Source organism: Mytilus galloprovincialis, chromosome 1, assembly GCF_965363235.1.
Source record: "Mytilus galloprovincialis chromosome 1, xbMytGall1.hap1.1, whole genome shotgun sequence".
Lineage (NCBI taxonomy): Eukaryota > Metazoa > Mollusca > Bivalvia > Mytilida > Mytilidae > Mytilus > Mytilus galloprovincialis.
In genome coordinates, this window is record NC_134838.1 from 34,623,141 (window position 1) to 34,647,832 (window position 24,692).

A 24,692-nucleotide genomic window follows, 5' to 3' on the forward strand; every position below is an offset into this window, starting at 1 on the left:
ACCTTGTTGCACATCAACTGATGATGAACAAACATTGCAATATGGAAATTAAACATAACCTAAAACAAAGGATGAAGAATTGTATGCACAAGCCTATCAAGGGGTCATCATTTATCACTGAAAATTAAGAAGTTTTGGAAATCAAGAGCTATAACTCTTCAAAACTAACAAGGATGTTGACTAAATTGTATATCAGTGTTATCACAAATATAACATTCTATGAAAATGTTCAGTCACTCTGGTTGGTGATTTTGTATTTATCACACCCATTCTTATGGATTATATGGACATGCACTTTTTAGCCATGACTTAATCTGAAATTAAAATCATATCAATACACACATATAGATTGTATGCATTATTTCTTTTAATTGATGAAATATAGAAGAGTTTTTGTAAAAAGAAACTGCATTTGATAGATTAAGTACATTTGATTTAGTACAGAGTTGATATCACGGATATTATTGTGGTATCAATTTCAAAGATACAATTTAATTCTTTTTTTGAAATGAATTATGAAGATAAAAAAATAGGTTACAGCATGTACTGGTAACCTCATCCCCTTTGTCATTTTATCCACAAAAAAATTGTGTAATAACAAAATATATAATATCTAGTTGCAAGGTTAAAAAAATAAATGTATAAGATTACAAATTTCACTTTGTGATTTTTCAGTGGACCAGATATGTATAGCAACAGTAAAGGATACATTTGATCGTCATGGTTATCCAGATGGATATGATGAAATGATAAGTTGTACAGAACTTTTTGCAGTGTTGAATGACCTTTACCTTCGTTTAGATAAGGGGATCTCCCTGACTAGAGAAGAAGCAGAAATACTTGGAGAATTGTTACAGAACTTTATGATGAACCTGTTTGATGTGTAATGTATTTTTTTCAAGTAGATGTCTGCGCCGTTGTCATCCGAAGACGCATTTAGTTTCCGGACAATAACTTTAGTTTAAGTGAATGGATCTTTACAAATTTTTACCAGAAGGTTGAATACCACTAAAGGAAGGTTGGGATTGATTTTTGGGGTTATGGTCCCAACAGTTTTGAAATTGGGGGCCAAAAAGGAGGCCCAAAATAAGCATTTTTGTAGTTTTCTAACAATGACTTGTTTTTAAGTGTTTGAATTTCTTTGAAATTATACCACAAGTTTCCATACCATGAAGAGATAGTTAGTATTTATTTTGGGGGTTATTGTCCCAATAGTTTAGGAATAAGGGGCCACAAAGGGGGCCCAAAATAAGCATTTTTGTAGTTTTCAAACAATAACTTGTCTTTAAGTGTATGAATCTCTCTGAAATTATACCATGAGTTTCCATACCATTAAGGGATAGTTAGTATTGACTTTTGGGGGCTTATGGCTAAAAATGTTTTGGAATTAGGGGCAAAAAAAGGGGGAAAACTAGGTTGTTCTGGTCAATTGACAATTAAGACAATTTAAAAGCAGTGTAAAGGAGGTAATTCAAAAGCATTTAACATACAATGGTGGGTAGGTTTGGATTTACTTCCCTTACACCAGGGATCTCCATGGATGAAAATTGAACGATGGAGGAACTTTCACCATTACAAACCGTGTCTACGCTGTACAGTGTAGCGCAATCGGAAGTATTTTATCCCTCTATACAAGGAATGGTGAACATGCTAAATCATTGCTTATTTAAATTATATTTATTTGAATTTCCATTATAGAATTAGAAGTATCAATATTTTCATTTATTGCCGTTTTTAACCATTCAAATGCCAAGTCTTCATGGTCCCCTCTTAGTCGAGAATGACCAAAAGCTGTCATGAAGGTCCCCATGTAGATTTCTTGTATTTTTGGTAATTGTTATGGGGGTTAAAAGTCATATGATGTGGAGCTTATTTTTCATGGACACTGTCAAATTCAGAACCCATTACCGGTATGCTGATTTGCAGCAACAACAAAACGATTCGTACGGGTTATGTAAAAGGTTAAAGAGATTTGTAAGGCAAACATTGACAAATAAAAAGGTTTTTAATGACTTTATCTGGCAAATTGATGCTGTGCAACATGCATCTTTCGAGTCTGAATAGAAACCGGAAACGCGGATGTATCAATTTGATTGTAATATACGAAATGAATTCGGAATTACGATACGATATTTCTTTACAGGAAATATTTAAGTTTTTACTTTAAACTTTAAAGTAATTCTAAATTATCGTTACAGCAGTACTCGAGTTATTTGCAATGAAATAATATTTACTGTTTTGCGTCTTATTTTGTACTTCTTAAAAAAAAGGGGGATGCTGATTTCGTAAGTCAAAATAAAGCATGTGTTCGACTTGTTAAACTGTTTTCTTTGTAACTGGATTATTAATTTATTTATTTAATCTGAATTATCATAATCATTTGCTGAAACTTAGTTGATTAAATCGACAAATGGATCGTCTATCCTCAGATAGTATTCTCCTGTCTGGCTTGTTGATCTACCTGTACAAGCTCAGCTACAAGTGATTAGCGATCTTAATCCGGATATCCCTCAGGCGTTAGAACTGTATTGGATTGTAACATAAAAAGCCTAAGGGTTATGCAATTTGATTATAATTGATAAAAAAATGGCGTCGGGCTGCAAAAAACGATGAAGTTTTGAATGATGGCGGAAGACATTTTAACGATGGCGCAGGACAATTTAACGATGGCGCAAGACATTTGAACGATGGCGGGGTGCCATCGTTAAACAGGCCATGGAGATCCCTGCTTACACTACTTGTAAATTATGTATAAAGAATTGTCAGGTTTTGGACTAACTGCAAAAAAAGGGTGGTGGTAGTAGTTTTCATTTTTTTTACTCCAAATTTCTCAAATTTCAAATTTTTGAAAAGTTTGAAGAAGAAATCTTTAATTGCACAATATTGTGCAATAGATTTGTAAGATCTTGATATTTGTTTTGTGTTAGAAACCCATATGTCAAAAATTTGAACTCAATCCAAATTCAGAGCTGTATCAAGCTTGAATGCTGTGTCCATACTTGCCCTAATTGTTCAGGGTTGACCTCTGTGGTTGTATAAAGCTGTGCCCTGCGGAGCACCTGGTTTTTAATTTTCATACCCTTTCCTGACTGATACACTCTACCTTTAAGTCTGTTTATCTTAAAAAATTCAAGTCCTCCAACTTCTGAGGCATAATTTTAAAGCCACGTTGAATTTCCAATAAATTATAATCAACACCTAGCAGTTGGAGTAAAAGACATCCACTTGAAAAGAAAGCATGATTTTTATTTGGATAAACCATATTTAAAAGGAGAGGAAAACTGTATTGCTAATCATAAATATCACAAGAGAGTGAACATTTCATTATATTAATACAAAAATGCTTTTTTATATAGTGCATCCTGCACTCATAGAGGATTGGATAGATGGAAATTTAACAAGCACTGACTACACCCCTCCTCCACACACATGCTTAAAATCACAGCATTAAGTTTCCTACTTCATATAGAATGCAATTCTTTATTTACTTACAGGACAAATATTTTGCATGAAATAACTTGAAATAATCTATTAATATCTATTTTATATTTGCAGGAACAGAACTGGTTGTATAAAGGTGATGTCTGTCAAGGTCATGTTGATAACTATGTGTGCTGCCAGACTGGCAGAGAAATACAAAGGTTTGTCTATTGTGACATTAATGTTGAATGAAAACTGCATGGCAAAAACAAATGTTTAATGTTGTCAATTCTTTATGTTTGCATCATTTATTGTTTCACTTGGGTTAAAAGGTCTGAAGACAAGATAAAGTAATCTTCTGTGTATTGTTTCAAGTGACATGAACATTGGTAAGAACCATGACAAGTGATATAAACATTATTATTGCATAGCAATATAATATTTCCCACAGAAAGTAACCAAAAGTTAGCGTGCAATAAATTCCAATAAAATCTTTAAAATTAATGACGTCATCAACAACAAAATCTTAGTTTAAACCAATTTTAACTTTCAAATATTATATTGCTATACAATAAAAGGGTTATTGCATGAATATTGGGGAATATTGTCCCTCGTAGAACATATATTGCACTCGTAAGTTCGTGCAATATACAATTCTACTCGGGACAATATTCCCCAATATTTATACAATAACCCTATATTATTGCTTATTTACTAAATGTTCCTTTTATCTTACTGACTGGTAATTGCCTTTTTCGGCACAGTAAAGTGATATGAAGAATTATCTCTAGAAACAGGTTGCACGTGCCCATTGTCAATAAAATTAACATTGTTGTCATAGGTAAAATAAGGAAAAACAGATTATCATTTATCATCTCAACTCAATTACTTTTCTCACTTTCGCCATTCTGGCTCATGCAAGAAAATCAATCTCATTGAGATGACCAATGGTAATCTATAAGTATTTAGAATAAAGTGTTTGCAATACTTATCATTTTGCATATGTTTGGACAGTGAGATTATAATCTAAAACTGTGTTGATCAGAGATCAGTTTTTCACAGACCAACTATCATTGTTAAATAAATATCAAACTTCAATATTTTCATAAAATGGTATTGTGACATTTTCAAGGGATATTGCACTGCCTGCTGTAAGTGATAATATTACTGATAACCTTTGTTGAATGACGTCACTATCTCAGGTCAACTGACTCAAATTTTTAAATAGCGATAGTCTACTCTACTATTGAATATAGTTTTCCATACTAAATTTACATTCTTGCTAAGAATCTACAATTTTTTATTGAGGAATCTGACTAAGAATCTACAAAACTGTCAACCGGTCTATTTTGGTTAAACCTTTCTATGATGTTTTTTTTAATTTAAATTCTGCATTTAAAAAAAATTTGCAAAATTATTTTTCTTCATAAGCATTGCAATTAGATATATTGTAGAATAAATTTGTATTTTTTTCAGGTTGACCAGTGCTTATTAGGTACTGATTATAATAAATATATCCTTGTATTCTAGATCTCTTGTCACTTAATCACAGCATTCTGTCACTAACATACATTACAATATGCATCCTATATGATAGAACATATTTAGAACATATATTTTCAAAAAGCAAAGAAAGTGTGAACTATATGAAAAAGAAAAACTTTTTCAGAAGATTATAAACATTATTCTTCACATGCTTTGAACATAGATGTCTTATTTCATCACTAAGTAGGATGTACTCTGTATATTTTATCTTTCAGTCTATATATCTTCATGTTATATTTATTCACTGATCTGCCAGTGTGCTTTCACTATCATCATTGCCAACTAACTTTTTTCTTATCAGTTTGGAAATTTCTTCTTAATACAATTTTAACAATATTCCATAATTTCCATTACAACTGTAAAAAAAAAACAGTTTCAAGCTTTAAATTTTATATACTGGTATACAAATCATCTATAACTTGATGTTTGACAATCCATACTCAATAACCAGTGTATTGATTATTTTGGTAGAGTGGAAATATATTCAGATATATATACTAAAATAAGATATATGTTTGGTTCTGGTTGCCTGACTTAAATTATTTTGGTTTTCTACCATAAAGCTTATATTGAAATTTCTATTAATTAAAGAGCTATATGTAGGAAGTATTGAAAGTAGTTTTAGTGTCTCAGAAAAAAAGAATATTTTACTTACCCTCCTACCTACCCGCCCTAATTTTTTACGTAACAAGTCAGAAATGCACATATATTTTTTGTCCTAAGAATACTTTTATAGAAATGATTAATCATTGTTGAATGGGTCCATTTTATTACATGTATCATACCTTTATAAGAAATTACAACAGAAGAACAAATATGATTACTATAGAGTGAAATCAATCACTTGTTTGCGTAATACTTTTCCTATTTTGAAATTAAAAAGCAGGACTGAAGATACCAAGGGAAAATTATAATAGCTTTTTATGAAGTTGGTTTTGCTCATTGTTGAAGGCCATAGTGTAATCTACAGATAGCTCTACGTCATTTTGTCTTTGATGGAGATTTGTCTCTATGGCAATTATAACACATTTTCTTACTCTTGAGGAGGTAGACCTAGGTTAAGGGAAATAACTCTTAAAATCATCAGTACGTTTGTGTCAACCATTTTCAAAAACATATTCTAAGCTTCTAGGTTACATAGATTATTTTCAATCTGTTTCAGGTAAATGCTTAAAAAACATTGATGAACTTGACTTTTACAAACGCCTAACTGATTTAAATAGTTATCTCCCTGAACCAAGGTCTACCCCTTAAATATAGACAATGCCATGGCAAAAAATGAAAAGACAAATATCAGCCTTCATAACACAACATAGAAAAGACAAACATCAGCCTTCATAACACAACATAGAAAAGACAAACATCAGTCTTCATAACACAACATAGAAAAGACAAACATCAGCCTTCATAACACAACATAGAAAAGACAAACATCAGCCTTCATAACACAACATAGAAAAGACAAACATCAGTCTTCATAACACAACATAGAAAAGACAAACATCAGCCTTCATAACACAACATAGAAAAGACAAACATCAGCCTTCATAACACAACATAGAAAACCTTCATAACACAACATAGAAAAGACAAACATCAGCCTTCATAACACAACATAGAAAAGACAAACATCAGCCTTCATAACACAACATAGAAAACCTTCATAACACAACATAGAAAAGACAAACATCAGCCTTCATAACACAACATAGAAAAGACAAACATCAGCCTTCATAACACAACATAGAAAAGACAAACATCAGCCTGCATAACACAACATAGAAAACCTTCATAACACAACATAGAAAAGACAAACATCAGCCTTCATAACACAACAAACATCAGCCTTCATAACACAACATAGAAAAGACAAACATCAGCCTTCATAACACAACAAACATCAGCCTTCATAACACAACATAGAAAAGACAAACATCAGCCTTCATAACACAACATAGAAAAGACAAACATCAGTCTTCATAACACAACATAGAAAAGACAAACATCAGCCTTCATAACACAACATAGAAAAGACAAACATCAGCCTTCATAACACAACATAGAAAAGACAAACATCAGCCTTCATAACACAACATAGAAAAGACAAACATCAGTCTTCATAACACAACATAGAAAAGACAAACATCAGCCTTCATAACACAACATAGAAAAGACAAACATCAGCCTTCATAACACAACATAGAAAAGACAAACATCAGCCTTCATAACACAACATAGAAAACCTTCATAACACAACATAGAAAAGACAAACATCAACCTTCATAACACAACATAGAAAAGACAAACATCAGCCTGCATAACACAACATAGAAAACCTTCATAACACAACAAACATCAGTCTTCATAACACAACAAACATCAGTCTTCATAACACAACAAACATCAGCCTGCATAACACAACATAGAAAACCTTCATAACACAACATAGAAAAGACAAACATCAGCCTTCATAACACAACAAACATCAGCCTTCATAACACAACATAGAAAAGACAAACATCAGCCTTCATAACACAACAAACATCAGTCTTCATAACACAACAAACATCAGTCTTCATAACACAACAAACATCAGCCTTCATAACACAACATAGAAAAGACAAACATCAGCCTTCATAACACAACAAACATCAGTCTTCATAACACAACAAACATCAGTCTTCATAACACAACAAACATCAGCCTTCATAACACAACATAGAAATGACAAACATCAGCCTTCATAACACAACATAGAAAAGACAAACATCAGCCTTCATAACACAACATAGAAAAGACAAACATCAGCCTTCATAACACAACATAGAAAACTAAAAACTAAGCGAAACAAACTCCACCAAAAACTAGGGGTGATCACAGGGCTTCCAAAACGGTCATATATTCCGGACATTTGATTAATGTCCGGTAAAAGTCCGGCTGGGCAAAGCATGAAACGGTCATATACATTTTCGTTTTCAAGGCTTTTTCTGTCATTTTAACATAAGTCACGATCTTTTTGACCCAACCTTTTGCCTTTAACATCTACACATTTCCGGTCATAAAAGTGACATGATGATTAATTACTATCAAAACAACTCCTACTTCAATACTTTCTAATTTTAATCAAGGCTAATTAGTTGTTGGACAGGTGACAGGTAAACTATGTTCATTACCGGACATCGTATAAATTGATCGGTCTATTCACAATTAGTTTCTTACATTTTAGCGGTTTGTAGCTCATTGATTTAGTCCAAAAGATTAAAATTATAAGAAATTAGTTTATCTACATGATTTGATAAAAAATTTTAAAAGGTTTAAATGAAAAATCGTCAGAACTACGTCGAATGAACTAGAACACGTGTGCGCATGTGCAAAGGTGGGAAATTTAATTATGCATCCTTTATTTCTTCAAAATGCTAAAATTATCATTGATACCTGTATCTTAACGTTCATTTCAAGCATTTTGTTGAAGAAATAACATGGAAAGAGCTTCTTCACTCAGTCATGCTTTGCAAACGTACACGGATTTTACGTATCCGTTTACGGTCCATGTTTTACCATTGTCAAGTCAACATCCGGTTTTAGAAAAACGTGATTTAAAAACGAAAATGAAGTTTTTGACATGTCATTTTGCACAAATAAAGAGTCTATGGCAGATATGAGCACCCTGATGTGCATACTTTAAATGATGCACTGCCAATTTAACAGTTTACATCCAAACATCCAAAACAAAGTAAAGTTTAAAATCGTTTTTTTTAATTTAATGTCATTATCATTGGAATGGCCATCTGATTACCATAATTGCCTTTTGTGACTTAGTCTTAAGGAATTAAAATCGGGATCAGATATAAAATGTCCGGCTGGCTCAAATGTTTTTTGGAAGCCCTGGGTGATCACAGGTGTTTTGGAACAATAAGCAGATCCTGCTTCACATGTGGCACCATTTTTGAGAAACAATAACTGTTTCAACAGTTATGGTGTATAAAAATTTTGTGATTTCGTCATTGTTCTTGTAAAAATATATTAGTTTGATGACCTTTATTCATTGCTTGAAAACACAAATAATTATGACACGGCATTAATTATTGGTCAATCCTATGAATGATATAAAAACTTCTTGAATACATGTATACTTGAAATACAAAAGTACTAATCATACATGTAGTTCATTACATGGCTTCTTAATGGTCTATGGTAAAAGGATAAAATGCTACGGAAAATTCTTTTAATGCATTTAAGATTGGCGGTGTTTCAATATAATAAATTAAATGAATTTTTTCACTAATATTTTAGTTATATGTAGTAATTTGACAGATTGACTTTGTGTTCTAATAAAGAAGACTGCATTAAACTGCAGACATCTTTTATAAACTTTGTTTCTAAATTTATTTTCAGCCTACTACAATGAAATTCATGATCCTAGTACATTTATTAGCAGTACCAACTTTGCCTTGTTCTTAGAAGACTTAATACAGGTAAAACTAAACTTAGAACTGAAAGTTTACAACAAGGTTCAAAAAATATATTGATATACTGCTGCGATCCATAATTATTTAAAATGATATAAATAATTACTCAACAAGAAGTTCAAATAGGCTCCCATTTAAGTTAATAGATTTTAGTGGCAATATAATTTTTCATGCTTACTTTTTCAGTTACCAGATGTTTTACATGAAGCTGGAGCTTTTGGAAAAGATGTATCTCCTGCAGTAACTAACTGTATACAGATGGTAGGTTTTATAGGTTACACTTTGATTAGCAAACCATGTCTCTTTTGTGGAGGTACTGAATATTCATTGATATTTATACATTATTTTTCCTCCGATACCAATTTTCTAGGATTTCATTTTTTCAGGTTAACCATAAATTTAAAAGATCAATTAATTGCAATTGTTCCATATGCTTGTATGTTGACTTTGGCAAAACCACAAAATTGAATATCCATGGAGTTGTAAGTTTTCCTCAATCCACAGACATTAATACCCACCCAAGTCAATGAATCCACTGTTATAAAACAGAAGACAGCTCTCTTACAAGCAAAAAACATATTACTGTAAAATATAAGGGCATACACTACAAGCACAGGGTCTCATTGTACAGCATCCACGCAGCACGAAACCCAGCAATCAATATAAAAATAAGGAGATGTAGTATGATGCCAATGAGATAATTATCTTTCAAAGTTCATTGTCTAGTTTACCTCAAGTGCAACCTATAATGCTACTGGCATGCCAACAGTGATGTTATTGCTGTTGTTTCTATACAACCGCAAATTTTTTTTTTGGATCGTATAATGGTATGATGTCGTCGTTGTCCAGAGACACATTTGGTGAATGGATCTCTTTGAAATTTATTAAGTAGGTTCAATATCACAAAAGGATGATGGTCCCAACTGTAAGTAGATGGATCTCTCTGACATTGTACCACAAAGTTCCATATCACAAAAGGAAGGCTGGGATTGAGTATGGGGGTTATTGGCAAAATATTGCCATATTCATGCTGGAATTAGGGGCCAAAAAAGGGCCAAAAATAAGCATTATTCTAGTTTGTGTTTAAGTGTATGGATCTCTTTGAAATTGTCCTACAAGGTTCCATACTACAAAGGAAAGGCTGGGATCAAGTGTGGGGGGAGGGGTCAACAATTTGGGGGTCCAATTTTTTTAAAGGGTTCAATTTTTCAAATTTCAAATTTTTTAAAAGTTTCATGAAGAAATCTTTTGATTGCACAGTATTGCACAATACATTTGTAAGATTTTGACAATTGTTTTGTGTCAGAAACCCTTATTTTGTCAAAAATTAAATCACAATCCAAATTTAGACAGTATCAAGCTTTAGTCAAAGGCCATCTTTTGTAACTTCAGAATTTTACAATAAGCATATTGCTAAATCTTTAGAATGCCAAAATTGTCACTGCACAAATGTTAATTTTTTTCTTAAACGAATTGAGGGAATTTTAAGGACACTCATTAAGACAATTTTACTGTCTAACCTATGATTTTTAGCTCACCTTTCCAAAAGGAAATGTGAGCTTTTGCCATCACTTGGCGTCCGTCGTCGTCCGTCCGCCGTCGTCGTCGTCGTTGTAAACTATTTCAAAGATCTTCTCCTCTGAAACTACTGAACCAATTCAAACCAAACTTCATCTGATTGATTCCTAGGGTATCTAGAATAAAGTTTGTGTTTTAATTCGCATTTCATCAAAAAACATGGCCGCCATGGCTAAAAATAGAACATAGGGGTAAAATGCAGTTTTTAGCTTATAACTCAAAAACCAAAGCATTTAGAGCAAATCTGACATGGGGGTAAAATTGTTTATCAGGTCAAGATCTATCTGCCCTGAAATTTTCAGATGAATTGGTCGGACAACCCGTTGTTAGGTTGCTGCCCCTGAATTGGTAATTTTAAGGAAATTTTGCTGTTTTTGGTTATTATCATGAATATTATTATAGATAGAGATAAACTGTAAACAGCAAAAATGTTCAGCAAAGTAAGATTTACAAATAAGTCATCATGACCGAAATGGTCAGTTGACCCCTTTAGGAGTTATGGCCCTTTATAGTCAATTTTTAACCATTTTCCTTAAATCTTAGTTATCTTTTACAAAAATCTTCTCCTGTGAAACTACTGGGCCAAATTTAACCAAACATGGCCAAAATCATTATTAGGGTATCTAGTTTAAAAATTGTGTCCGGTGACTCCGCCAACCAACCAAGATGGCCACCATGGCTAAAAATAGAATATAGGGGTAAAATGCAGTTTTTAGCTTATAACTCAAAAACCAAAGCATTTAGAGCAAATCTGACATGGGGGTAAAATTGTTTATCAGGTCAAGATCTATCTGCCCTGAAATTTTCAGATGAATCGGACAACCTGTTGTTGGGTTGCCGCCCCTGAATTGGTAATTTTAAGGAAATTTTGCTGTTTTTGGTTATTATCTTGAATATTATTATAGATGTAGATAAACTGTAAACAGCAATAATGTAATGCTTGGGGTATACAATATTTTTTATACTTTCATCATAAATTATATTATGAACACGAGACAAACGAGACATTTCAGTGTGTCCACTCTTGTTTTTGCTTTTGAAGAAGATATGACAGAATCAAAGAACCATTTATATAAATTGAAAACCCAAAATAATCATTCATGGAAGATTTAAGCAAAAAATTTAAGGTGAGCGATTCAGGCTCTTGAGAGCCTCTTGTTGAATTTTGAAAGGATAATAATTTTTTTCCGAAAAAATACTAAAAATTATGTAAAAACATTTTAATTTCAATATTTTTAGAGGATGATGCTGATATTTTTAGGAAGTATGAACATTATAAATTAACTTAAGTTTCTAAAAGGGTTCAAAAGCCAGCTTTACATTGAATCCTGTTTTATTTCAGAACAGCAGTGGTGTGGGAATATCAGAAGATGTTTTCTTTCAATGGCTGTTAAAGGAACCCCAAACACTTGTATGGCTACCAACATTTCATAGAGTAGCTGCTTCAGAATCAAGTATGTACATACCATAAAGAATGAAAGGTTTTACAAATGCTTCTTCAAAATATAACATGTTGCTACTGAAGTTTGATATAGATACTTTTCACTTTTGCTGTGTAGGAGTTATGAGTTCTTAAAAGGATAAAAATGGTACTTTATGCATGTCATTTCATTGCAATAAAATATGATCCTTGTTAGAGGGAAATTAGGTACAGAAGGTCAAACAAGCCTGATAGTCCATAAATTATAGTATAATCAATTTTAAATTGTACTATCTTTATACTTGTTAAAAATTACACTAGATGCATACCGTATTATAAACTGTACTACCAAAAATTATGGTTAACAATGGGAGATAACTCATTTCAAAATATTGCCTATATAATTATGTGTCTTTTCATAATACAATGCAATGTCTAGTTTTAAGTTCACAATGCAATAAAATTTACAGAACAAAGTTATAGTTTACACACATGTTGGGTTCTTATAAACATACTATATATTAAAATTGAAGCATATTGTTTGAAGTTGAGTTTCTAAAATCACTGAAGAAAAAGTGGGTCAGTCTCTTTAATTCACATATGTTTTTCAAACTGTCCCTTCATCAAAATTTTTATAGACAATTTAATGTATTTTATAACACAATTTCTGGTGAATTATTACATTCATCACATTCTTTTCTTTTATAGCTTTTTTGTGCTAATTATTTATGTACTTTTAAAATTGAAATTGTCTGAAAGCATGCTTCAAGGTTATACCTTTTAAAGTTCACTGTTACATGAGCAGATTATGTTTCCAGTTACAAAAAAAAAAATGTAACATATACCATTTATTTTTCATTGCAGTTAAACATGAGGCCAAATGTAACATTTGTAAAAGTTGTCCTATTGTTGGATTCAGGTGAGATCAGTGTTATTATTACAAGTTTATGTTGAAAATTTTCATTTAAAGTGCATAAAGTTAGATAGAAGAACCATGTAACTTGAATTTGAAGAGAAAACTTGAGTCATTTTAAAATTTATTTGCCTGTATTGAGGAAATGTTTTCTAAGAAATTAATTTTGTATTGTTACAAAAATCAAGAGTTTCAATATGAAAAAGGCAGCAATACAAAATTTTAATAAAGCAATTTGATGAAACTGGTGTTGATTTGGTTACTTTAAAACTACTTTACCCAAAAAAGATATTTACTCAACTTCTTTGTATAAAAAATCATCTTGTAACAGGACATTTTTAAGGGGAAAGCTGTTGCAAATATATTGAATTGACAGAATTCTTATTTTTTAATGAAAGAAGTTTGAAGGTCTAAAGCAAATATTAAAACCTTCAAAATATTGATATTTGGCAGACTAATATCTTTTGAACCTTCACATAATATTTGTTTTATAGTTATATTCAAAATTAAATGGACAAAAAATTGGCAAAAGTATATCTGCTCCTTTACTTACTATTAATAATCAAATAATAAGTACATTTATATCTCTCAGCTTTACTTACTATTAATAATCTTCTCCTTTACTTACTATTAATAATCTTCTCCTTTACTTACTATTAATAATCAAATAATAAGTACATTTATATCTCTCAGCTTTACTTACTATTAATAATCTTCTCCTTTACTTACTATTAATAATCTTCTCCTTTACTTACTATTAATAATCAAATAATAAGTACATTTATATCTCTCAGCTTTACTTACTATTAATAATCTTTTCCTTTACTTACTATTAATAATCTTCTCCTTTACTTACTATTAATAATCTTCTCCTTTACTTACTATTAATAATCAAATAATAAGTACATTTATATCTCTCAGCTTTACTTACTATTAATAATCTTTTCCTTTACTTACTATTAATAATCTTCTCCTTTACTTACTATTAATAATCTTCTCCTTTACTTACTATTAATAATCAAATAATAAGTACATTTATATCTCTCAGCTTTAAATTCCAAGGAAGGCTGGTATACACATATATTATAATAAAATGTCTTTTGTGAAAAGGATATTGAAATCCAACTGAAAACTATTCATCTTCTAAAGTCTTACAATGTAAAATAATACATTATACCAAGGGGTGATAAAAACCATAGGTATAAGAAAAAGATAGATGGACAACACCATATTCTGAAGAATAAAGACCCCCCCCTTCCCAAAAAAAAACAGCTCATTCATTACTTAAAATCTACATTATTAAAAAGCGTGATAAATAAGTAATAGTATTATTTCTAGATTCGATACATGGATGTCATGAGCGATAATAAAAAAATTACCTCTCCTACATCATTATTTACTGTATAATTCAATACCATATTGTTTAGGGAGTATCAAAGAAGAAGAATATTTGTTTTAGCTATGTTTCTTCTTTTGTAGATATAAATGTCTGAAGTGTTTCAACTTTGACATGTGTCAAAATTGTTTCTACACTGGAAGGACAAAGAAAACCCATAAATTAAAACATCCAATCCAAGAGTACTGTATGGCTGTAAGTATTTTTGTTAGTTCAGATGCTTCATTGTCTACAATTATGATCATTAACAAAGCTTACATAAAACAACTTCTTGAAATTATTTCAGTAAAACAATGGAATACATTTCTGCACTTGCAAGTGGACAATTACTAAATTGAGATATACAAATACCCAAAGTTAATGTAAATTGTAAGTAAAATAAACCACTTCTTTTTAATTTTAGTTCGAAATGTAGATACAGTTGATAATAATATATACATTTATTGCATGCTTGAATTTTAAAATCACCCTTACTGTTAAAACTTTGGGCAGGTTATAATTGCCAACAGTTGTTAATTAACTTTTCAAATAATAGAACAAAAAACATACAGGGCTCTTTCTTTTAGAGTTTGGGTTGTTTCCAAATAAATGTTTCTTTCAATATAGTTATGCCTGATTTTTTATCAAAATCAACTGTTACAATAAGTTTACTTCATATAATTTGTATTTTAAGGTCAAGATTTTTTTTCTTGTATTAATTACATTTATATATTGTAGACAACCACGAAAGAAGACACAAAAGCATTTTTGACAACAGTACGTAACAATTTGAGTAAGAAATACAGACAGAAGTCTAAACTAAAGTATTTGCCTATCATGTCAGAAAACCAGTACCACCCTCATACATGGTAAGTTTTTTATATTTGTATATATTCCATGCTTTTGAGATTTCTTGTGCTGTGAATATTTGTTAAATGTATATATTCCATGAGTTGTATTGCTTACTAAACAAAAGTAATAATTACTTATATAAGGCAGTTTTATGATGTAGTGAAATCATCATTTATAACTTCAAATAATTTTACTTTGAAATTGAAAAAAAGTTGTTTGATTCAAAATTATTCTTTTTTCAATCCATGAAAAATTTAAGACCCACAAAAATAAGTTATATCCACAGTGATCTCAAAATCAATTTTATTGAGTAAAAATTTTCAGTTGATTATTTCCACAATTAGTTTTCATGTTATTTTGGGGATATTTTTTAAAAAGCGATTATGGATTTCTGCAGCTTAGTTCTGACATCTTTTAGTCTTCATCCAAATTTTCAACTATTCTTTAGTCATATTGCAACACTTGATGTTGTCATTCAGAAAAAAAAAATGATAATTCAAACATTTCTGTCACAAGAATATCACAGAACATATTTTGTAACTCTTTTAAATAGAAGACTGAAAATTTATGTTTCTTATGTTTTTTAAAGGAACAATAGAATTGAACCTCCTGTGCCTAATATTCACTCAGCCATGACAGACAATGCTCACAAACTCACTCAAGCAGAAAAACATCCAAGTACAAATGACTTGACGGAAGAAGCTGTTACACCAAATGATGAGAACAAGGTTAATGTCTGACAATAGATTTTTCTTAATAAAACTTAAACTTCTTGGTCAACGAAATTTCCAAAAACTGGGGTCCATGGGCCATTTTTTTCTCCATATATCTGCATATAAAAGCTATAAGAAATGTATAATTCGTTGAACATTTGAATTTGTGGTTTACCTGTTCCCACGAAACCCAAGAAAATTGGTACCCAACGAATAATAATAAATCCACAGTATGCTAGAACTCACAAGGAAATCATATGTATCCTGCAGAAAAGATACTTTAAGGGTTATAACATACAGTTAAGCCATCCACTTCTTATGCACTAGTTAAAGTCATACTTCACTTTAGTGTATTTGATTTACAGTTAGAGAAGTATTTATTTCTTGGTAAATTTGAGAAATTTCTTGTTCAGATAAAGGGTAATTAATAATTCTCTGACATGTTTATATTTCTAGGAAAACAAGACTTTTACTGTGCTAGTTCATGCAGAAGATAAAAAGAGAAGAATCTCTGATACAAAAACAGAAGATTCAGATTCATTAATACAACAACGAAAGGAATTGGAAAAATTTATCAAACAGCTAGAGGATGAAAACAGGTATAGAATAAAAAGAAAATCACTTGGTTTGGTTTGATTACGAGAAATATCTCTTTATGCAGAAAATAGACAGCAGTCCATAACCCTTAGAGAATGTTCCCTTTCTTTCCCTTGTAAGTTGATTTGCACCTTAGAATTATGGAATTACCATGAACCAGAGAATGTAATCCTAAAAAAAAAAGTCTTCAGTTTCAGATTTATTACTATTGTTTATTAATAATCCCTGATTATTTAATGTTTTCTTCATAATGTATACTTCTAACAAAATATCAATGTTTTTTTATGCCCCACCTACGATAGCAGAGGGGCATTATGTTTTCTGGTCTGTTCGTCTGTGCGTCTGTTCGTCCGTTCATCCCGCTTCAGGTTAAAGTTTTTGATGAAGTTGAAGTCCAATCAACTTGAAACTTAATATACATGTTTCCTATGATATTATCTTTCTAATTTAAATGCCAAATTAGAGTTTTTGGGGAAGACGGCTTCAAGCCGTCAATCCCCAATGGGGTTGACCAGAGTGTCATTCCCTCACATCATTCATTTTATTTTTATAGTGTGAAAAAAACCCCAACAAATCTTACTGAGAATGATGAGATGGGGAGACACAAATGAATAAATTGACTTTAAACACTTTTTTACACATTTCCCTTCTGTTTCTCTCAAAATAATCGTATATTGAGCTCTCCTTTACACTATTTACGTTTCTTTTACAATCCGGAAAAATCAGTATGACGAGATATTCTAAATATATCCAACCTACATTATATTTTATAGTGACGTCATTGTTGAAATGCCACACTACACATAAGCAGGGATATCCTTCACTGGTTATTTAAATCATTCTCAAAGATTGTGCACTTAATATTAAAAAATAGTATTTGTTAAATTTAAACATAATGATGTTTGCTGTAGATGATTCAAACATCAACATGCAATACTTTAATTTGTAGGTCAACAACTTTCAAAGTAAACAGGAAGTCCGAGGGGCTACATGAGATCGGGGAGAGAAACGATCTTTTCCATTTTTTTCTGTAAAACTCTGTTTTGAGAATCTTCCTCCAATTCAGGAGCACCTCAATTTTTGAGCTAATTATCCATTAAAATAAACACTTAAAATGTGACATTTAGTATATGATAAGTAGTCTTCCATTAAAACTAAATTTTGTGTACCAATATAATCATTGTAATAGTTACAAAAAAAATTACAAATGTTGCATTTTGTAGTTTAAACCTATTTATTCATGAAATTTTACAAATATTTCAAAATGTAGGATTTGGAAACAAGCTTCACACAGTTTACATCAATCATATTGCTATTTTTATTAGTACCTGTATCCCTGTGATGAGAGATGTAACTGGGAACTTTATCAATGGAAATTTAAAACTGAATAGATTTTTCAGTCCTAACTTTCTTAAGAAATAAATTAAAAATCTGTACTGTCACAAAAAAAGGAAAATGGCCCTAGCCTGCAGTTCAGTCATACACTATTAAGATTTCAAAAATAATTGTAGTTGTTGTTAAATGACAGAATTTAACTAGTTGAATTTTAGATAATTAACTATCAACTTTAATTGAATGTTTAGATTTAGAAGATGCAGATCTCTTCCATTGGTCTAAATTGAATCCTAAACTAAAGAAACGAAATTACATTAAACAACAATTGATTCCAATAGTGTCAACCTTCCACATGTTCTAGCTGTTGTTTTTTTTTCATTCTTTATATGAGACTATCAAAAGATTAAACCCCCCCCCCCTCCCCCCAAAAAAAAACATGAAATAGAAACAAGGGCCGTCTTTCCCCTCAGAGCTTTTCAGCTCTTTCATTACACCAATTTCACGGTCCACTAACCATAGAAATTGATAGTGTGAGTGGGGCATCAATGTACTATGGACACATTCTTGTTTTTCTTAAAATAAACAGAGAAATTTTTATTTTCAGACAGTTGCATCAACAGTTGTCAGAATTTCGAGAATCTTCTGATACAGAGAGTAACTTGTCAGGTGGTGAACCAAGAAAAAAGGTATGTAAGGATAACTTTGAAATATATATTGTAAATTATAGTTTTATGCACTATCTAAAGGCATTATGTTTTTTGGTCTGTGCATCATTCTGTTTGTCCTCTCGTCTGTCTGTTCGCTATGGGTTAAAGCTTTTGGTCAAGATAGTGTTTGATAAGTTGGAGTCCAATCAACTTGAAACTTAGTACTCATGTTCCCTATGATATAATCATGCAAAATTAGAGTTTTGACCGAAATTTTATGGTCCTCTGAATATAGAAATTGATAGTGTGAGTGGGGCATGGTACTATTGACACATTCTTGTTTCACAAAAACATAGTAAAGATTTTTTAAAGGTAAATAATCATGTTTTATTATTTCAGAGTCTCCCATTGACACCATTAGAGAATACTTATTCTGTTGGTTCAAAAGGTCATGAGCGTGCTAAACCAAGTCCAATTAAGCCTGAAATCTCTCATGTTTATCTTCGACATCGCAGCCATACGCCACAGTAAGTTGATTAGTTTTCCTTCATTTCCTGTCATTCCTTAAAACAAACTATTTTTATACCATTACATAATGAGAGTAAAGAAGGTTATATTTAATATTGGGTGCTTCAAAAAGTTAATGGAATAATTAACTGAACTATTTCAGAATCTTCAGGTTAATGTGTCGTTTCGGTCTGCTGCCTTAGGTTGGAAGTTCTCTCAAGCACCCGAGTTTCATCCCCCAATACACCTTATTGCTATTTGGAAATCTGTGCCGGTTGAAGCTTTGACGTACAACAATCACTTTTCCATTGTGTCGTCAGATATTTTGTATTATCATCCTTTGTTATGTCCTATAATGGCTGACAAATGGTGATAAGGTGTATTTATATTGGCCATCACAAAATATAAATTCGAGATTAAGTGGATTTAACACCATAATCAATCAATCAACATTCAAATATTCCTATACCAAAATGAACAGAAAACAGAACAGCATTTGGAATGTGTTTTCCAGGTAAAAACCAGTAAAAAGCACTTAGCTGTATTAAATGATAATTTTAGATGACATTTTTTATTTTTCCCAAATTTTACAGATACAGTCCACTTTCGTCTCCTGATGATCCAGAGAAATTATCTAGATCAAAGATATCTGCAATACATCGATACTCAGACAGTTTCGTGACAGAACCATGTAGTGACAGCAGAAATAGAATGTCTTACGATAGTTTAGATTACATAGATGTTAGTCCGTCACATTTCACATTACCAAGCTATGCACACAGTAGAGCTTACATTGATGAGGAAGCAGAGATGGATAACCTTGTTCACAAAATGGAGCAGGTTTTCCCAAGCAACCTTTCTTACTCAGGTATTGTTCTTTTAGAAAATGCAACACGTATTTTGTATTGTTCTTACAGAAAATGGGGTAGGTTTTACAAAGCAACCCATCTTACTTAGGTATTGTTGGTATAGAAAAACTGACATGTTTCCCAAAGAAACATCTCTTAGTGGAGTATTGTTTAAACATAAAATGATACCTGTTTCCCAAACTAACCTATTTTACATATGTATAATTTATACAGAAAATGGAACAGGTTTCTCAGATATTGTTTTACTCAAAACAATCTTTAAAACAATCTGTTTTATTCTGATACAAATGTATTTTAAATTTGAGATTTAAGCATTGGTTGAATATTATGACAAAGAGTAATTTCTAACACAGTAAGACAATATCAAATTTGCCATTAGGTTTGGTAGTTATGATTACAAATTAATGATCAAACCAAAAACAAGAGGCTCTCAAGAGCCTGAATCGCTCACCTGAATTTTTTTGGTTTAATCTCTCATCAATGATTATTTTGGCTTTTCAATTTATTTAAATGTTCTTTGAATCGTCCTATTTTCTTCAAAAGCAAAAAAAAAATCATGTTCTCCTATGTTCTATTTTAGCCATAGGAGCTATGTTTCTTGACATACAAGGAAATGAAATATAAAATTTATACTAGATACTCTGAAACTCTAAAACTCATTTAGCCTAAGTTTGGCTGAAATTGATACAGCAGTTTCAAAGGAGAAGATTTTTTAAAGTAAGTCAACATGATGAACAAATTGTGAAAAAAGTCTTTAAAGGGCAATAACTCCTTAAGAGGTCAATTGACAATTTTGGTCAAATTGACTTATTTGTAGATCTTACTTTGCTTAACATTTTTGCTATTAACAGTTTATCTGTATCTATAATAATATTCAAGATAATGACAAAAAACTGCAAAATTTCCTTAAAATTACCAATTAAGTGGCAGCAACCCAACAATGGTTTGTTTGATTCATCTGAAAATTTCAGGGCTGATAGATCTTGACCTAATGAACATTTTTACCCCATGTCAGATTTGCTCTAAATGCTTTCGTTTTTGAGATATAAGCCAAAAACTGCATTTGACCCCTATGTTCTATTTTCAGTAACGGCGGCCATGTTTTTTGACGGATCAAAAATCGAAGCACACACTTTGTGCAGGATAATCAAAGGAACAAACATGCTAAGTTTCATCCAAATCCATTCAGCAGTTTCAGAGGAGAAGATTTTTTAAAGTTAGCAAATATGATGAACAAATTGTGAAAAATTGTCATTAAAGGACAATAACCCCTTAAGGGGTCAATTGACAATTTTGGTCATATTAACTTATTTGTAGATCTTACTCTGCTGATCATTTTTGCTGTTTACAGTTTATCTTTATCTATAATAATATTCAAGATAATGACCAAAAACTGCAAAATTTCCTTAAAATTACCAATTAAGTGGCAGCAACCCAACAATGGTTTGTTTGATTCATCTGAAAATTTCAGGGCTGATAGATCTTGACCTAATGAACATTTTTACCCCATGTCAGATTTGCTCTAAATGCTTTCGTTTTTGAGATATAAGCCAAAAACTGCATTTGACCCCTATGTTCTATTTTAAGTAACGGCGGCCATGTTTTTTGACGGATCGAAAATCGAAGCACACACTTTGTGCAGGATACTCTAAGGAACAATCATGCTAAGTTTCATTCAAATCCATTCAGTAGTTTCAGAGGAGAAGATGTTTGAAAAATTGTTAACGACGACGACGACGACGGACGCCAAGTGATGAGAAAAGCTCACATGGCCTTTTAGGCCAGGTGAGCTAATAATATCAAACTAGATTTTTCACATTCATAATTTCATATTTGACAATATCAAGTTTCCTCATCCCTTATATTCAAGCATTAATTTATAATTTCAGCTTATTCTACAACAGCCAATGATGAAATGTTGCAAGCAGCATCTACCATAGGAGCTGCCATGTCTGACTATGTCAGTGAAGCTATCCATACTTACTACTAGCAGAGTCTTTAATGGATGAGTTTGTCCTTGGGCTATCTGTTGATTTTTATTATCAAAGGATATCCAAATTATGAAGAAATGTCAGATTTTGTCAATGTAGCTATTCATAGTTGATAACACATGTACAAGTTATTTTTTTAAGAATCTTTTTCCAAATAGAGTTTTTTTCTTGTATTTTGGTATATAAAGTAATACATTATAATCATAACTAATTTCAGAAATTTTCCCCATGTTTTTTTTTATTGTGAAAATTGCGGCTATAAGTGTCTCAAAAATAAAAACTTGCATGTTTTAAAATTTTGAAACTATTTTTTGAAATTGCTATTTTAAAAACTTTCATTTGCATCAATTGTTTCATAATAACAATATTTTCTGAATTTGCAGTATTTTTTATACTTTCTGTTGTGAGTTGATATAGAACGATTTTAGCAATCAGTGTTGTGACAGTATTTTACATTTTGTGCAATATTTTTTGTATTTGTGGTGTTGATTTGTACAGTTTTTATAGGGCATCAATTTATACACAATAATGTTCTGATAGATTTATCCTTATAGTTAAAAGATCCATAGAAAAACCTAACAAGGCAACATTATTTTTACAATATATCATGCAGGCCAAAAAAAAAATTGGGGGCTAAAATTGCAAATTGGCCCTAAAATCAAATATATTTTAAACTGTCTCAGATTTAGTGAATTAAATGCAGAATGTACATGTATTTATTTTAATAATATATTTTCATGTTGTTTTCACAAGTTTTACAGCCATGCAATTTCAGTAACATGTTAAAAGTTAATGTAAATGGCTTAAAATATGCAAAACCTTAGTCTAAATAATAAACACTTGCTTAAATGTTATATAGAGAATGTAATATAGAGCATAGCAGGTGCACAAAATGATATTTAAGTAAAGGCATTTTGTGTTAATTTATTCATTTACCATAATTATTTGGGGCAACATTTGTACTTTTTTATAAATCATAATGACCGAAATGTTCTTTCTATGAGCCATTTGGATTTTAATGTCCGACAATTCTTTCTCATTACATCAGAAGTAAACGCTTGGCTAAGCTTCACATTTTCTGAAAAGCCTTTCTCTTGGTGCTTACAAAAATGTGGTTAGGAATGACATTAAGCAACGTTTGTATTTTGATGAAATTAAAGGGCCAAACTGTTCTTTGATGTAAAATTTCTTTATATTTTCATGTACATTTTTGATTATGGATGTGAATGGAAAAATTAGTCTGCTCTTTACTGTCTTAAGGTTCGTATATGCTGTGCTTGTGATGTTATGACAGTTTAATCAGCAGTAATTTATCAGTAGAGTATGAATAAGTTCCAGGGGTTGAAGTCATAAAACTTTGCTCAGTGCTCGGAGCACAAAAATCATGCTCGAAACATGAAATCCAGCATTTTGATTGGTTGATTTTCGAGTACGAGTACAAAAAACTGACTCGAAAGTTTTATGACCGCAAGGCCAGGAGTCAAATTCATAAGATGTGAATGAAATTTTGATCGTGCATCTTTGTATTTTTAATAACAAATAAGCTGCATCTGATAGATATGCCTTATGCAAATGAATAACTGCCATTACAGGGGCGGATCCAGCCATTTTAAAAAGGGGGGGGGGGGGGGTTTCCCAACCCAGGTTAAAGGGGGGTTCCAACTATATGTCCCCATTCAAATGCATTGATCGTCCAAAAAAAGGGGGGGTTCCAACCCCCGGAACCCTCCCCCTGGATACGCCACTGCATTATCAATACATCTGTTTATTTGTTTTGGGTTGAAAAAATCTTAATGCAAAGTCTTCAAATTTTGGGAAATTGAGATTATATAAAAATAAAATTGAGAATGGAAATGGGGAATGTGTCAAAGAGACAACAACCTGACCAAAGAGCAGACAACAGCCGAAGACCACCAATGGGTCTTCAATGCAGCGAGAACTCCTACAAGCAGATCAAATTCATCTTTTATATCCTATTTGGATGGTCCATAACCAATCAAAGTCTTTAACATGTTTATATCCTATTTGGATGGTCCATAACCAACCAAAGTCTTAAACATGTTTATATCCTATTTGGATGGTCCATAACCAACCAAAGTCTTAAACATGTTTATATCCTATTTGGATGGTCCATAACCAACCAAAGTCTTAAACATGTTTATATCCTATTTGGATGGTCCATAACCAACCAAAGTCTTAAACATGTTTATATCCTATTTGGATGGTCCATAACCAACCAAAGTCTTAAACATGTTTATATCCTATTTGGATGGTCCATAACCAACCAAAGTCTTAAACATGTTTATATCCTATTTGGATGGTCCATAACCAACCAAAGTCTTTAACATGTTTATATCCTATTTGGATGGTCCATAACCAACCAAAGTCTTAAACATGTTTATATCCTATTTGGATGGTCCATAACCAACCAAAGTCTTAAACATGTTTATATCCTATTTGG

The 24,692-nt window shown here is 31.5% G+C and overlaps 1 protein-coding gene across 1 annotated transcript in view; it reads left to right on the forward strand.

Moving 5' to 3' along the window:
• LOC143072449 (dystrophin-like) overlaps positions 1-23,356 on the forward strand; it is a 28,450-nt gene extending 5,094 nt beyond the window's left edge. The window contains exons 5-18 of the mRNA XM_076247375.1: positions 676-883; positions 3,556-3,641; positions 9,361-9,440; positions 9,621-9,695; positions 12,355-12,466; positions 13,297-13,351; positions 14,825-14,936; positions 15,459-15,589; positions 16,162-16,300; positions 16,742-16,884; positions 18,822-18,903; positions 19,264-19,391; positions 19,965-20,239; positions 22,130-23,356. Coding sequence (XP_076103490.1) covers positions 676-883; positions 3,556-3,641; positions 9,361-9,440; positions 9,621-9,695; positions 12,355-12,466; positions 13,297-13,351; positions 14,825-14,936; positions 15,459-15,589; positions 16,162-16,300; positions 16,742-16,884; positions 18,822-18,903; positions 19,264-19,391; positions 19,965-20,239; positions 22,130-22,230 — 1,727 coding nt within the window. The 3' untranslated portion in view covers positions 22,231-23,356. The remainder of the gene's footprint in view (positions 1-675; positions 884-3,555; positions 3,642-9,360; positions 9,441-9,620; positions 9,696-12,354; positions 12,467-13,296; positions 13,352-14,824; positions 14,937-15,458; positions 15,590-16,161; positions 16,301-16,741; positions 16,885-18,821; positions 18,904-19,263; positions 19,392-19,964; positions 20,240-22,129) is intronic.
• Positions 23,357-24,692: the final 1,336 nt, after the last annotated feature.